The following is a 15,370-nucleotide window of genomic DNA, read 5'->3' as shown; positions in this document are numbered from 1 at the left end:
CGGGAAATTTTTCTAATCTCAATTTCTTGTGGGATAAAGGGGATTATAACACCTAGATCTCCAGGCTGTGGTGACACTTAAATGAGATAATGCACTTAAAGCAGCTACCAGGTCTGTGGCACATGGTCAGAGCCCATTCCAGGAAAATTCCTTTTCCTCTCACTCTGAAAGCTGACGCTTCCTGCCCAAGGCTAGGAGTGAGGCGCCTGCTGACAATTCTCCCGGCAGGTGAATGAGATTATTTGAACATTTTTGAAACGCTGACCTAGATTATGCTGGGTGTCGTTGGGCAATTCACAGACGTAGAACGGCCCTCTGCTCCCAGCGCTTTTCACTCTTGCGACTCAGGAGCCCACCTCGGTGGAGCGGGCTGTCCCCTCCCAACCTCTCGAAAGAGATCCGGATTCATCCTGGGTTTAGCCTCGATTTTGACACGTTGCCACTTCCAACAAGGCCAGTTTCCTGGCTGAAAGAAGTCTTCCCCCGAGTGAAATCCCAACAGCTTCATCCGTGTAAATTCCCTTATTGGTCTTGCTAATACCGGGTGTGGTTTTTTCCCTCATTACGGAATATTGATAATAAACAACCACGGGAAAGGAAGGCAGCCGCTGATTCCCTCGGCCGCCCGGGGAATGATCCGTGTTAGCGCCGGCTGGAGAAGGCGCAGCCAGCCGAGCGGAGAGGCGCCGCCCGGGCCGGGCTGGGCGAGCGGGGCGGGGAGGTCGGGACCCCCGGGCCGGGCGCGAGGGGAGGCGGCCCCAGCGGCCGCGTCGAGCCCGGCAGGTTCCAGCGGCTCCCCTCACCCCTCTCCACGCCTCCCGGGTTTTCCCCTGGGCTCGGGGTTTCCTGTTTCAGTTCTCGGTGATCTCCAGCAGCAGGTGCTGGTTTGCCAGCCTCGACTCCAGACGAGGCGAAGGAGGAGAAGGGGAAGAGGGAAGGGGAGGAGGAAGCGGCGCAGCGGCTGCGGCTGCGGCTGCGGCTGCGGGCGGGCGGGCGAGGGGCGAGGCGGCGGCGGGAGAGCCGGGTTCGCTCTCCCCGCGGAGCAGCGGCGCGGGCGGCGGGCCGAGCCGGGGCCCCGGCGTGTGGCCGGCGGCTGGGCGGGCGGCATGGGGGAGCCTCCCGCTCGGCCCGCGCCCTAGCGGCGGCCGCGGCGGCCCGGGGCTAAGGGAGAGGCGGCCGCCCGCCGGAGGGTCCCGGGGCGGCCCGGCTGCCGGGGCATGTGGTGATGGCTGCGGAGAAGAGGCTGCAAGTAGGTTGAGCAACAGATCGGTGCGCGCGCGCGTGGAGGCGGGGGGGCGCGAGTGGTGCCAGCCGGGGGAGGGGGCGCCGGGGCCGCGGCCGGCCGGGAGGGCGCGCGGGCGGGCGGGCGCGGCGCCGCGCGGGGAGGGCCGAGGCGGCCGCTGTCGCTGCTGGCCCCGCCGCGGGCTCGCCGCTTCCTCGCCGGGTCGGCCATGCCGGGGAGCGGCCCCCAGGTTTGTCCCTCGGGAAGGGGGTGGAGGGGCGGGTAGCGGCGACAGTGGCCCTGAGGGAGGCCGGAGGCCCGGGAGGCCGCGCCCGAGCGCCGGGGTGAGGGGCAGGGGCCGGGGCGGCCGCGCCGGGCGGTCTCCAGGCCCAGGCGGGAGGGACCCCTGAGGTCGAGTCGCTGAGACCCCTCCCCCCCACGGCTCCCGGGGCTCGGGTGGGGCCGAGCGGAAAGCCCGGCGCATCCTCCCCGGGGGCAGGGCCAGCCCCACCGTGATCTCGGGCGAGATGCGGCCGGTCTCCCGGGCCCCGCGGCCTAGGGCTCCGGCCGCCCCGGGGCACGGCCGCCGAAACATGGAGGCGGGCCGGCGCCCCAGATGGAAACGGACCCGCAGCCCCGCTCCTGCGGCTCAGACCTGGCGCGCTCGTGGGGTGAGGCAGCATCCGACATCTCGGGTCCAGCCCCAGCCATCAGCTCTTCTTACCCACCCCTCCGGCCGAGCCGAGCCGCCGCCCCCGGGCCGGCCTTGGCGCAGACCCCTCTGCCCTCCCCGGCCCTCCTGCACCCCGCACCCCTCGGACTCCAGCCGAATCCGCATTTTCACCCCCGCGTTCATTTTAGCTGGGCTGGCTTCCATGTTTTAACTCTCTACAAAGAGGTGTTACAAATATAACTTGGAGAAATGAATCCCGCTTTTCTTCCCTCTACTGTCCTTCACCCCTTCAAGTCCTTAAAAAAACAAAAACAAAAACAAAACGGCCTAAACGTCCAAGTACGGGTTACCCAGCTGGGTTTCTTTTGCCATTCGGGTAACCGTTAACAACCCCGGTTTGTGCTCTGTGTTTTGTGATAAAAAGATGAAATACTCACCCAGATTTAGGGAAAGTTTTCCTATTGGTTGCAAGATTGTGTTGGAATATCCCCAGGCCCGTGAGGTGCTTACTAATTCAGGTTTTTTTTTTTTTTAACTATCTTGGAATAGTTGCCGTGATACTTGAGGCTCAGTATATTTAGAAACTTGGGAAAGTTCACCAGTTCTTCACTAATTTCCTCATTTAGTTTTTTGAAGGCATATTGTAAGTGGAAAACAGTGGATATGTCTCATACACAGTTTTTGGACTTTCCAAGAACCACAAGAAGCCACAATAGAGTGTGTTACATTTTTTAAAAGTCCTCATATGTTTAAGGTATGAGGGTATGGCTTCCGTTTATTTAATCACTTACACATATACAATTAATTTTAGTAGCAGCTTCTTAATTTTGGTGTTATCTGATGTTTGAGTATAAGGATACCTTCACCAAATATTTGTAAAAATGTCTTACTGTGATAACCCCAGGAGGACGCCTGTTTCAGACTTGCCTCCCTATTCACCTCTTTTCTTCCAACTTGGCATTCTGATTTTAAGTTACCTTCACCTGTCTATTTGAAGGTTCCCTAGAAAATCAGAATGGTCTAGTAATTGACTATATCTATAATTCAAAATGTTTTGAGTATTTTTACTTAGTTTAAGGATGAATTTTACTTCTTTAAAAGTAAGTTACAGTCCTATTTCTAGTATCTGGTCATTACACAAGTACTTACACTATAAAGTAAAATGAACTTTTAAATAAATCAACAAAAAAGGAGGCCATTGTTTTTTGTTTCTTTTTTAAACCTGCTTTTCATAATGAAAGTCTAATGAAACTAGTCTATTATAATGGAAAACATTAAAGGATAAGAAACAGAAACTTGGAATGTTTGCTGATGGAAGTTTTTATTAATCACTTTCTTTTACTACATTTTTGTTTTAATTACTAGACTAATAAGAGTATCCTATTTTATATTACTGGCTTCTCTGGAGCTATGTTTTCATGGATTTACTTCTGCAAATTTGGGCCCCAACTGTACAATGGAAATAGTGTTTTTTAAATATTTTTCTCATTCTACAGCTGGGTTAGCTTGTCTTCATTCTGACAGACCACAATGGTCTGTATAGTAATTAATTTTAATTATTATAACAGATATGAAAGTGTTGCTCTATCATTTTATACCTTTTTAATACCATTTTTATATCATTTTTTACCCTTTTAGTACCTTCCATTGTTTTTATACATACATTCAAAATAATTCCACTCTCATTCTTATTTGACGGCAATTTTAAAAACACAAACATAAGATACTAAGTAGGAGGGGTTTTTTTATCCTTTTAATGTTTTTGTGTAGGATTGTAAACTAATCTGCAGTTATTGCTCGTGTGAGACTTGTAAACTTCTACTCCCTCAGCAGATAATTATAAATAATTATAATGTAGGTGCTGTGTAAGGACCCTGACCTCTGAAAGATGAGAGGTTATAAACAGAGAGAACGTAAAACCTAAGTGCCATAAATGAAGAAGTAGGAAGTGCAGGTGCTGGGGAAGGGGGCATGCCAGGCCTGAAAGGTGGGTGTCATTTCTAAATGAATACCTTGAGTCCAGGGAAGCTGGGAGTGGATGGTCCAGAGTGTCTGGAGCATCCCTGTTCCATGGATGGTAGGAGTAGTGGCTGATAAAAGTGGCAAAGATAGTTTTTATTGGAAAGAGAAATGTTAAGAAGGTCAGTGAATAACAAAAACATGTTAAATCAGGATTCCAAATTTACACCTAAAATAGCAAGATTCTGGGGCTCAAATATAGAGAATGTTCCCCCAAATTTTGTATTTTAAGTGCTAATATGCCCCCTAGACCTACAGCGTAGGAAACCTCTTGCCTTTACAAAGCTAAAACTTGAAGGTTCACCCAAAACATAATCACTGCTGCTGTTCTGTTACTTACAGTTCAGGTAAATGATGACAATTTAGACTGTGTGGTTTTTTTTTTTTTTAAATCTGTTTCATCCCAAGATGTATTTCCAATATTGTATATTCCAATATCTTGGAAAAGTAATTTTATAGGATTGTTGAGCTATTTAAATGAGATGGCCTATGAAAGCTGCACCCTGGCTAGCCCAGTATAATTTTTAGATCTGATGGCATGAAGATAACTTACAGGTCTGTGATGTGGAGATAGCAATACCTTATCTTTGCTTTGGTTTTTATGGCTGACATAATTATAGCTATTGTATGTGCCCTGATGTGCCAATATCGCACTTAGGCATCGCTTTTATTATCTTCATTCTGTAGGTAAGGAAACTGAGACACAGAAAGTTTCAATAACTTGCCCAAAGTCACACTCACACCTCTAGTAAGTTGCAGAAGGGAGTCTGAACCCCTGAGTCTGACTTTAAAACCCACACCCTTAACCACTGGGCAGTTTTCCCTCTGTGATACTATTTTTAGTTTGTTCTCTAAAAAGTGTCATTGTGTGTGTGTTTGTATGTTGACACACATCGTTTGAAAATTAAGAGAGGCCTGATAATTAGAATCATGGGTATGGAAGATAAGAAGTATATTAGCCATTTCTGTAGAAAGTAGTTCAGGGACAGGACAAAACAGAAAGCCTGTCTGGCCAGATAGGTTGCAGGTAAGGGCCACGTCTTTTCAGCAGGTTGCTTAGGTCCTCCATAAGAAAACAAATCCAAAGACAGTGTTTCAATCCAGCATGGCAAATGTCTAAATAGCAGTGTAGTCCACAAAAAGGAGCCTTTTTTGGCAGAAAGAGACCTCAAAGTTTTTTTATGAGTAGTGATTTTTTTACTGATTTTTACAACTCTTGTCTCTGACTGTAGAAATGTAATGTTCTCATTGTGGAAAATTTTGAAAATGTAGAGAAGTATAAAGAGTTTTCAAAATACTTAGAACCCAGAGATGATGAACTCAACATAATGATGGACTTCTCTCTTTAATTTTTTTCTATACAATGACCGAAGGTTTCTTTACTTTCTTTAAATGGAAATAGGGAATAGTCACCCATAAAGTGTAGTGTACGAGGTTTCCCATCACAAAACTGACAGTGATTCTGATGCCCAGTGAACTAGCTTAAATTAAAGCCCAGAAGCAAATGTCTGAGCATTCAAAGCGTTCTGCCTTTAAGATGAATTACTCCATCTCTAAAGGTGGATCGGGAATAAGAAAATTCCTAAGTCTTCCTGCCTGCCTGGAACATTTCCCCCATCAACCCCACCTTTTGCCTGGCTCGCTCCCCTTTATTCAGGCCTCAGCTTAGTCTCACTTGGTTTACTGCATTGTAATGTAGGGTTGATAGTAGTAGGTGATGCTGCATCAAGAACTGTTCTAAGTGTTCTACATGTATTAATGCGTCTAATACTTACTGCTCTCCTAGGAAGAAGTATTTTAATACTTTTTTTTTCCTGATAAGGAAACCAAACCACAGGTTTTAAATAATTTGCTGAAGGTCTCAGTTAATAACGGCAGAACAAGTGTCCCAACTTCGGCTAAGTACCAAATCTTTAGGTCTCTGTAACCTCATACCTGTTCATAAATATATCTGTTATTGTAGGACTTACACAATATAATGGAATCATCTTTCTTGGGAGTTTGGTTCTGAAAAGGTGTACCTTTTTCTTGTATAATTGGAATTCTGCTGTTTGTAGAGCTTCGTGTACCCCACTTTGCAATCCCTGTTTAACGTATACACTGGGGATTTTTCTCATGACATTAAAAATATTTCAAACATTTTCTTCCTAAGAACATATGATTTTCTTAATCAGTCTCCTACTTCAGTTAGGCATTTGTTTTTCTCCAGTATTTTAATATGATGCTTTAGTTGAACATCCTAGCAAAGTTTTTTTTTTTTTTTCCTGCATCTCTGTTCTTAGGATGGATTCCTAGAAGTAATGATCAAAATCTTAAGGTTTTTGATGGCCAAAAAGCATTCCAGAGAAGTTGTATTGATATATACACTCATTACCAAAGAGTGAGAGAGCAGATTTCGTTCTATGTTTGAGTGTACTCTCTAAAAAATGTTGACAGTTTGTTGGGGGAGTGTGAATATCTAATGTTAGTAATTAGATAATCAATGCAGAGCAAATAGTACAGTTAGTATACCCATTTTTTAACATATTTGTGAAGTACTTTTTAATTTTATTTATTTTTTAAATTTATTTATTTTTTTATTTCATTTTATTTTTTATTGAAATGTAGTTGATTTTACAATGTTAATTTTACGTGTACAGCAAAGCAATCCTATATTCAATTTCTTGTAACAAACTATAATGGAAAAGAATCACAAATATATGTATATATATATATGTGCGCTCAAACATTTCAAAATTAATTTAGAATGTATGATGTGATTTCTTGAACAGCCATATACATTTGCCCTTTAAGAGTATAATTAACCTTATCTACCCCATTTAGCAAGGAAGAATATTATAAAAGTGAATTTCTAAAAGTTAGTCTTAAAACTATTTAAAACTTAAACTTAAAACTATAGTCTTCTAACTATTTTAAATGGACAAATTTGTACACATGCGTTATATTTTTTTTTTTACCTTCAACTAATACGTAGCCTATAATTTTACTTACTGTGAAATATAGTAGCTAGCATTTATTGGGTACCAACTCTATGCCAGGTATAATATGAAGCACTTATTTTTCTAACTTCATTTTTCAGCAGTTCTGTGAAGTTTATACTGTTGTTTTGCCTTTCTTCCAGGTGATGGAACAGAGGGTATCAAGATTTCTGATTTATCCTAAACTAAATAACAATGCTTGTTAACTTTTTTTTTAAGGTGGTGATGGCAGTAGGACTCAATGATTCATAGTGATTCATATCAGTGATTTTTGGTCTTTTCTCCTTGATGTTAGCTGTTGACATTGTCACTTCCTCTAATTTGCAGCAGATAACTGCTGTGGACTGTGAAACTGGATGACAACAGCTAATCTTATGGCTAAAGTAGAAGTATTTAGGCAGCTATTAAAGGCCTGTGGGATTCTCAGATTGTCTAGATTGGAGAACTAGAAGGCCGCACTTTGAGAGCGAGCTGTTGGGGGTCTCTGAAATCAGCTAGACCTGGATTTGAATCTCAGCTCTGCCCTTTCCTGGCTGTGACTAGACCATACTCAATTTCGCTGATTCCTCATTCATCAAACACTGTACTTTGCAAAGTTGTTTCTGTTGATTCAAGGCGATAAGTGTAAAATGCCTGGCACGTAGAAGGCACTTAATATCATTATAAAATGATACAGCATTATTCATTGAATTGATTAGACAGCGATTCTGTTTGTATTGTTTTGTTGTCTTATTTATTCACTGGCTTCTAATTGTGTCTTGAGTATTTGCGATTACCAGATTAAAAATTTCTATAAAAAGTCAAGCTTTCTGTTACTGCTTTTAAGTATGTCAGTTTATATTTTAGATTTTTCAAAGGACTTTCAAAACTATTACTTCATGTCTTTTAGGGTGAAGCTAAAATTAGTTTCTGTTCTTTGTTCTTAGTCATCTGTACTCATTTCCTACTCAGAATCATGTGGGCTTAATTTTATCCTTATTCTGGGACTTAGTCTGTTTCAAATCTTGGCTTTCACATTATAATTTATTTTTATTATTTTGTATGCTTATAGGGAGCAGGTCTCCCATATAATTGAGGCTGCCTCCTAACTGTTGGCTTAGACATTTTTTTGTTTTATCTTTTTTGTTAGTTTGTTTGTTTTACCTTTTGTTTTTGTTTTATCTTTAAGTCATTGTTTTCTTTGAATTGCCCTACTGATTTGGTGATCTTATGTTTTAGGTACTTCCTGGAATTTTGCAGTAATTTTGAATGATTAGTAGAGATCTAAAAGGCTGAAAATGTACAATAAATTATCTGTTTTGATAGAGTAGGTATTATTTCTCTTTTTGCTGAGATAGAAAAGTACCTTAAATAACAAAACTTATGGTCATAAACTATGTTAAAATTAACAATATCATGCATAGAAAAATTAGTTTTCAATAGGAGAGATGGTCTCTAAACTGCCTTTCTATTATTTTGACTACTTCATTTTATCTCTTAAAATTAAATTTTGAGTTAAGTATTTTAACATTTATTTTATCACATTTTTCAAACACAGAAAAAGTAAAAGTAGTAGTGGAAAATCATCTATAATTCTCTCCTTGGGATCAGTGTTTTCATTTTTTTTAAGTCTCCTAGTCAGTGTAAACACATCCTTTTAAAAAATTGTATGCATATGTAATTTTGTTTCTTGCTTTTCATTCAATATATCATGTTTTCCTGTGTCATTAAATATCCTTTTAAAAGATGATTTTTATTGGCTGATTGGCATTCAGCATATTCAAGTACTGCAGTTTAATCAAGTTCATTTTATTGAGTATTTAGAGTATCCCCAGTTTTTTATTGTTGTAATGAACAATGTGATAAATGTCCATGTATATAGAGCTTTGTACACATTGATGAATATATTTTAAACAGATTCCTAGGTGTGATCATGCAAATTGTGCCCTCTAGAAAAGTTGCACCAATTTATTTGCTTATTAGAAATGCATGTATGTTGCACTCTGCACGCATCACCATTTCCCTGCACGGCTTGTGTTAATTTGAGAGACAAGAATGACTTAATAGTGGTAGGAAGCTCCTTCAGTAGAGTCAGAGAGACTGAGTTTGAGTTCCTGTTCTGACACCTACTGGCTATGTGTTGGGCAAATTTCCTATATTTTCCTAAGCCTCAGTTTCTTTGTAAAACTGTGATGACAGTACCTATTGTGATGATGATATCATGGTTGTAGAGATTAACTGATGATGTGTATTGAAGTGTAAGTCCTTGAGAGATGTTCGCTATCATTATTTCTTATGAATGAGATTTCCCCTCATTACGTTTTATACTTGATATAGCCTGTATTTTATACCTGGTAGTGGGTGGTATAAAGAAAAGTTATTCAATTTTAAATAACCATCTAGTTACCCTTCTGAACTCTCTTATGTACTGTTAGTTACATTATAGGACTTAGTTCCAGTACTTTTTCAGTTGAGTCTCTTGATTTTCAGGATAAATTATAGTGACCCAATAATAATGTTAATTTTTTTTTAATTTCAGCTTTTTTTTTCTTGTCTTATTGCATTGGTTAAAATCATAGAACAGTGTTGATTAATAGTAGGCATTTGGGCTTATTTCTGATTTTAATGGGTCTTTTTCTCTGGTGTTTAACTTTTTAAATGCCAGTGGCTATTTTTTCATAACACAAGTGTCCTGTACTTACATATACATATTCCTGCAAATAAAAGTTAAATGTGAGAAACTTGAAAATAGATTTATATATTATGGGAAGATTCCTTTAAATTATTAAATACCTAAGTATTTTTCAGGCACATCTTCAAAAATATTTTTTCAGCTTTTGACTCACATTCTCTTCCTTTTAAATTGAACATGTGGTCAGTCAGTTTAAGGTTTAAATGTCAGTAAGGCTGAAATTTTACTGCTTTCAACCCACTTAATGATTCCATCCTTGTATCAGTGATACAGATTTTGAGACCCTCTCTACTTTTCACCATTGTCCACTATTATATGATATTTATAAAATATTAAAGTAGATGAAACAAACTTGCCACTTGGAATAAAAACCTTTGTTCAACGAAGGCTTAGGATCAGGTTCCCACTGCCCTCCTTAGCCTCTTTGGCATCTTTTAGAACACTGTTTGAAAATGACTGCCCCCCAAAAAAAAGATTCAAATAATTTACAAATCATGAAAATGTCAGTGCTACTGAAACTGAAGTTTTCAGAGGCTAGAAGGAAAACCATCTTGTGATACTATGAGGTTTTCATTAAATAGTTTTTGTACCAAAGTCCTAATTTAGCATGTTTTTAAAAATGATTAAGTATAAGAACATATACCTCATGAAAATATGGTATTCACAAATCCAGGTAGTGTCTTTCTATTGTTAGGTTACTGAAATTTGGATCCTGGAGTCTCTTCTTTTTTCTACAGTTTTCCATCCATCCAATACTATATTTTTAAATACCATGCATGCTGATGACTACCAAACTTACCTCCAATCCTGACTTCTCTCTTTGACCCACCTGTCTTGGGACAGCACTACTTGGATAGCTATTAGTACCTGAAACAAAATTGTCTGACAAGATTCTGTCCTTCTAAATCTGTTACTGTCCGAGTCTTCTCCACTCCCGTAAGTGTTGCTACCATCTTCTCAGTCGCTGAAACCAAAAATCTAGAAGTTCTTGATTCTTCATGTCTCTCTCATCTTTCATACCCATCCAATGCGAGAGCCTTTAATCAGTACTTGCAATAAATTGAATTAACAGTGTTGTCCAATATTAGAGAAATTTACTATCATAGAATACAATCTACTGGTTAATATGTATTCTTATAATCTGAATGTACTATATAACTTACCTTTCTTATAATTAGAACTTTTGTATATAGTGTAAGTAAGATTATACATATATTTGGTTAGTGTTGGTACCATCTTTGTTGGCTTTTGTCAACCTAAGTCTGTTAGCCTCATAAAGCAGTTTGAATGCTTTCCACATTCTTAGGTGCCCTAGAATAATCTCAGTAATGTGGGAGTTGCTGGGGTTTTGCAAGAACATACTCATAAAACCTATAGGTATAGCATTCTTTGTCAGGAATGGAAAAGAGGGTATAAATCTTTAACAGAGTTTTTATTTCTTCCATGGTTATTCACCTTTACAACCTTTTCTTAAGTCAGCTTTGGCAATGGTTTGTTATTTATTGGCATAAAGATTTATGCAAAAAATCCCTTTCATTTCATCAAACATTCCATCTGTAATGTTATATGTTTATAGAGTTCCCCGACCTCTTGGTCACATTTCTAGAAAGTTTTTCATTCATTCATTCATCATTTAGAACCAGCTCTCCATTGTATTAACCAATTCTACATTTTTTTGCTTCCTAATTTACTTATTTATGTTTTTAATTTTATTCCTTTGTCCATCTTAATTTTTGTTTGTTTGCTTATTTTAACAATTCTAATTTATTTATTTATTTAAACTTTTTTTAAATTGAAGTATAGTTAATTTACAACTTTGTGTTAGTTTCAGGTATATTGCAAAGTGATTCAGTTTTTATACATATATATATATATTTCAGCTTCTTTTCCATTATGTTATTATAAGATATTGAATATAGTTCCCTGTGCTATACAGTAGAACCTTGTTGGTTATCTGTTTTATATGTAGTAATGTACATATGTTAATCCCAAACTCCCAATTTATCCCTCCTCCCTCCCACCCCTACTTTCCCCTTTGGTAACCGTAAGTTTGTTTTCTATGTCTGTGGGTCTATTTCTGTTTTGTAAATTTCATTTGTATCTCTTTTAGATTCCACATATAAGTGATATCATGTGATCTTTGTCTTTCTCTGTCTGACTTACTTCACTTAATATGATAATCTCTAAGTCCATCTATGTTGCAGCAAATGACATTATTTCATTCTTTTTTATGGCTGGATAATATTCCAGTGCACATATATACCACATCTTTATCCATACATCTGTTAATGGACATTTAGTTTGCTTCCATATCTTGGCTATTGTAAATAGCACTGCTGTGAACATTGGGGTGCATGTTTATTTTCAAATTAGAGTTTTCTCCAGGTAATATGCCCAGGAGTATAATTGCTGAATTATATGGTAACTATTTTTAGTTTTTTAAGGAATCTTTGTACTGTTTTCTATAGTAGCTGCACCAATTTATGTTCCCACCAACAGGAGGATTCCCTTTTCTCCACACCCTTTCCAGCATTTACTGTTTGTGGACTTTTTAATGGTGGCCATTCTGACCAGTGTGAGGTGATACCTCATTGTAGTTTTAATTCACATTTCTCTAATAATTAGTGATATCGAGCATCTTTTCATGTGCCTGTTGGCCATCTGTATGTCTTCTTTGGAGAAATGTCTGTTTAGGTTTCCTGCCCATTTTTTGATTGAGTTGTTTGGTTTTTCGATATTAAGTTGTATGAGCTGTTTGTATATTTTTGAAATTAATCCCTGGTTGGTAGCGTGGCTTGCAAATATTTTCTCCCAGTCCATGGGTTGTTCTTTCATTTTGTTTATGGTTTCCTTTGCTGTGCAAAAGCTTTTAAGCTTAATTAGGTCCCATTTGTTTATTTTTTGGTTTTTTATTTCCAGTACTCTAGGAGACAGATCCCAAAAAAATACTGCTGTGATTTATGTCAACGAGTGTTCTGCCTATGTTTTCCTCTAGGAGTTTTATAGTATCTAGTCTTACATTTAGTTAACCTTTCTAATTTAAGTGTTTAATTCCTTTATTTCTTGTTTTCTATTAAATATACTCACACCACTAATTTTTTCATGGAATATAAGTTTGGCCACATCTCATAGGTTATAATTTTATTGTCATCCATTTTTAATGTTCATAATTTTATTTTTTATTTTCCTTTAGCTGCAGAGCTATTTGGAATTGGAAGAGAGTTTTAATTTACAGACATTGAGGCTTTAAGGGTTTTTGAAATTTGTTTCTGGCTATCTGCTCTTGATTTCTCATTTTTGTGTGTCTATTCAGAGTATACCTCCATTCTGTGTGTTTGAGTTTGTCCTAAGTGCTTTGAAGAAGTTGGTCTAGTGCTAATGTCTGTATTTCATCTTTGAAGTCAAGAAGCCCCTAGCGAGTTATTATGTAAGTACTTGAGATATGGGTCATTCATTTTTATTGTTACTGTTGTTTAAACACCTATATACGCTGGAATTTAATGCCATCATCATCATTTAAGGCGTGTGCATAAGAAAAGTAAATCTAATGGTTTGGCTTATGAGGGCTTTTTGTCATCTTTGTGTAAGGATAGGATGGTGTAATGTTCAAAATAAGCTGATTTCCCAGTTTGTTTTAAAAGTATTTGAGTTCCTTAAATGGGGCTTCTCTGCTTGCCAATCGCCACACCTCTTAGCCCTCGTGGGCTCCCTTCCGAGTGTGTCCTGGGGTCTCCTGGGGTTGGAAGTTGAGCCAGCAGCCACGTTTTTCCATGGGCCCCATTATGTTCTTTACCATTTTATAGCATTTCAGAGAGCATCTTCCAAATACTCCCTACTCTCATCCCCAAAAGTGTAAAGCTTTGGAAATAAAACTTAGCTTTTCTTTCCTAACCCATTCGTGGATGGAATGAATAAATTGGCTAAGAGAAATAGCAGAATTATAGAAATAACTCAATATTCTTTAAAATGGACAGTGGTGGCAATGCTAGTGAGCCCTATAAGTGACAAAATTAATTTGTTTCTGGAAAAAAACCCAAAATGTTTCACATCTCTGCCCTTTTACTTCCCGTTAAGTTCTCTACTTTTCAGTATTTTTCCAGGTCTTTTGATTTCATTAAAGAGAATGCCTCTGGTTGACCCTAAGGTCGTTAAGCCCTCCCTTTGGGATAGGAACACCACTAGGGAACAAGAGGCAGCTAATGTTTAAAGTCAAATCCTGACCCACAAATTAGGAAGATTTGCTGTAACTAAGAGAGTGACTAGGTTCAGAGTATAGGTAGTATAAGTTTAAAATGTGATTTTGAAAAAAAAATCGGGAATTGACTTATAATAAAAAAAAATTTTCACGAAATTAATTTTATGAGTTGGGTTGACATGGAAAATTTCCCTGCTGGCCTGGATGGCTGGGAATCACATGCCAGGTTGGCATCTGCAGCTTAGCTTCTAGACCGTCCCATACTGGGAGAGCACCTGAGTGAAGATGTGGCAGGTGGAGAAAGCACTTTGGAGCTCCTGAGTGACAGCCAAAAGCCAGGATGCCAGTTTGGCAGGAGAGCCGCCGGGTGCTGCGTCTTGGGCCTGAGCATTCCTCTCAAGAACAGGTAGATCATAAATGTTTATTTCCCACTTTGATAGCAAATGAGCACTTAAGTGTTATGTGCATTTAATCAGTTGAGTACTTATCTGATAATAGACACCTAATATAAGCAGGGCAATTCAACATGGATTTACATTTGATCAAAATCCTGAAATAATTTTCTTCTCATTATGTGCAAGCCTCTTCCTCAGCTTTTCGTATTATCTCTTAAAAAGGTAATCAGAATTAGAAGATAAAATAAAACAGTTAACTTTTTTTAGAAATACTGAATCGAAAGACTGATTAATTTGCTTAATGGCCAGACCTTTGTTTCCAGCCAAAAGCAGCTTTTTGCTTTACCAAACCTAATGAGTTAAGAATCTCTTCCGAGAGAAATGGGGTGAGCTGGTTCTGTCCTCGCACCCCCTTCTCTCCGTGCGTGTGTGTGTGCAAGTACACACACACGCGCACAGAGGACAAAAGGCACAGGGACAAGGAAGGAGGTCCAGAGACCAGGAGTATCCTAAGGTTCTTACATGTAACAGTCTTCCATCAGTTGTTTTACCTAAATGATTATTTGGTTTAACAAGCTCTCCTTAGACTGTCAATTGTACTTACGTCCCTTACTCAAGACGCTTCTCCCTCATATGTTTAACAATTACTCTAATCATTAAGCCTCGCAGTGACCTCACTGAGCTTCCTTTGGGCATTTTGATTCTTGGTGGGCGGGTAAGCGGGCGGAGCAACCAGGGTGGGAGTATTTAGACTGCGAAGTGGCAGCATTAAGCCTTCTAGGAGTCTTGAGATCTGGGAAGGACAACTGAAGATGTGATAGAAGAGGAGGCAGACGAGCAACAAGCATGCTCCTCCTGCTCCTGCACACTGGCCGTTCCCTCCCAGGGGCGCTTGTCCTCACCTCTCGCCCTTCGCTCCCGGTCAGCCCTGGCCCTGCTGGGCCTTGTGGAGGCTGGGAAGGACCGCGGAGTTGAGGGAGGTAGGGCTGGTTCACCTGGACAGAGAATTACGGGATGTAAAGGAGGGCCACCAGGCGCCTCATTGAACCCAGTCTGTTTTCCCAACTCACCGCTATTCCTTTTTGCCTCTGAGTTACTGCCCTTTCATTTATTCCCACTGTTTCATTCATACATAGATGGGCATAGTTTTTTGTCTCCTGCCTCATTGAATCCATCTCCTGGTTTAAAGTGCTTAAAAGAAAGAAAAAAAATGTACC

The 15,370-nt window shown here is 39.8% G+C and overlaps 1 protein-coding gene across 3 annotated transcripts in view; it reads left to right on the top strand.

The window, feature by feature from the left end:
* Positions 1-1,015: 1,015 nt before the first annotated feature.
* The window catches only part of ZC3H12C (zinc finger CCCH-type containing 12C), a 66,214-nt gene continuing 51,859 nt past the window's right edge, over positions 1,016-15,370 (top strand). Inside the window, exons 1-2 of one of the 3 annotated variants that reach the window (XM_072953841.1) lie at positions 1,016-1,249; positions 14,004-14,164. In XM_072953841.1, coding sequence (XP_072809942.1) covers positions 14,099-14,164 — 66 coding nt within the window. In that variant the 5' untranslated portion in view covers positions 1,016-1,249; positions 14,004-14,098. Of the gene's footprint in view, positions 1,250-1,385; positions 1,473-14,003; positions 14,165-15,370 lie in introns of those variants that run through there. The other 2 variants (XM_072953843.1, XM_072953844.1) reach the window with 2 other exon arrangements.

The sequence above is a fragment of the Vicugna pacos genome, chromosome 33, assembly GCF_048564905.1.
Source record: "Vicugna pacos chromosome 33, VicPac4, whole genome shotgun sequence".
NCBI lineage: Eukaryota > Metazoa > Chordata > Mammalia > Artiodactyla > Camelidae > Vicugna > Vicugna pacos.
Note: the sequence above shows the minus strand (reverse complement) of the source record. Positions and strands in the feature narration are given on the sequence as shown.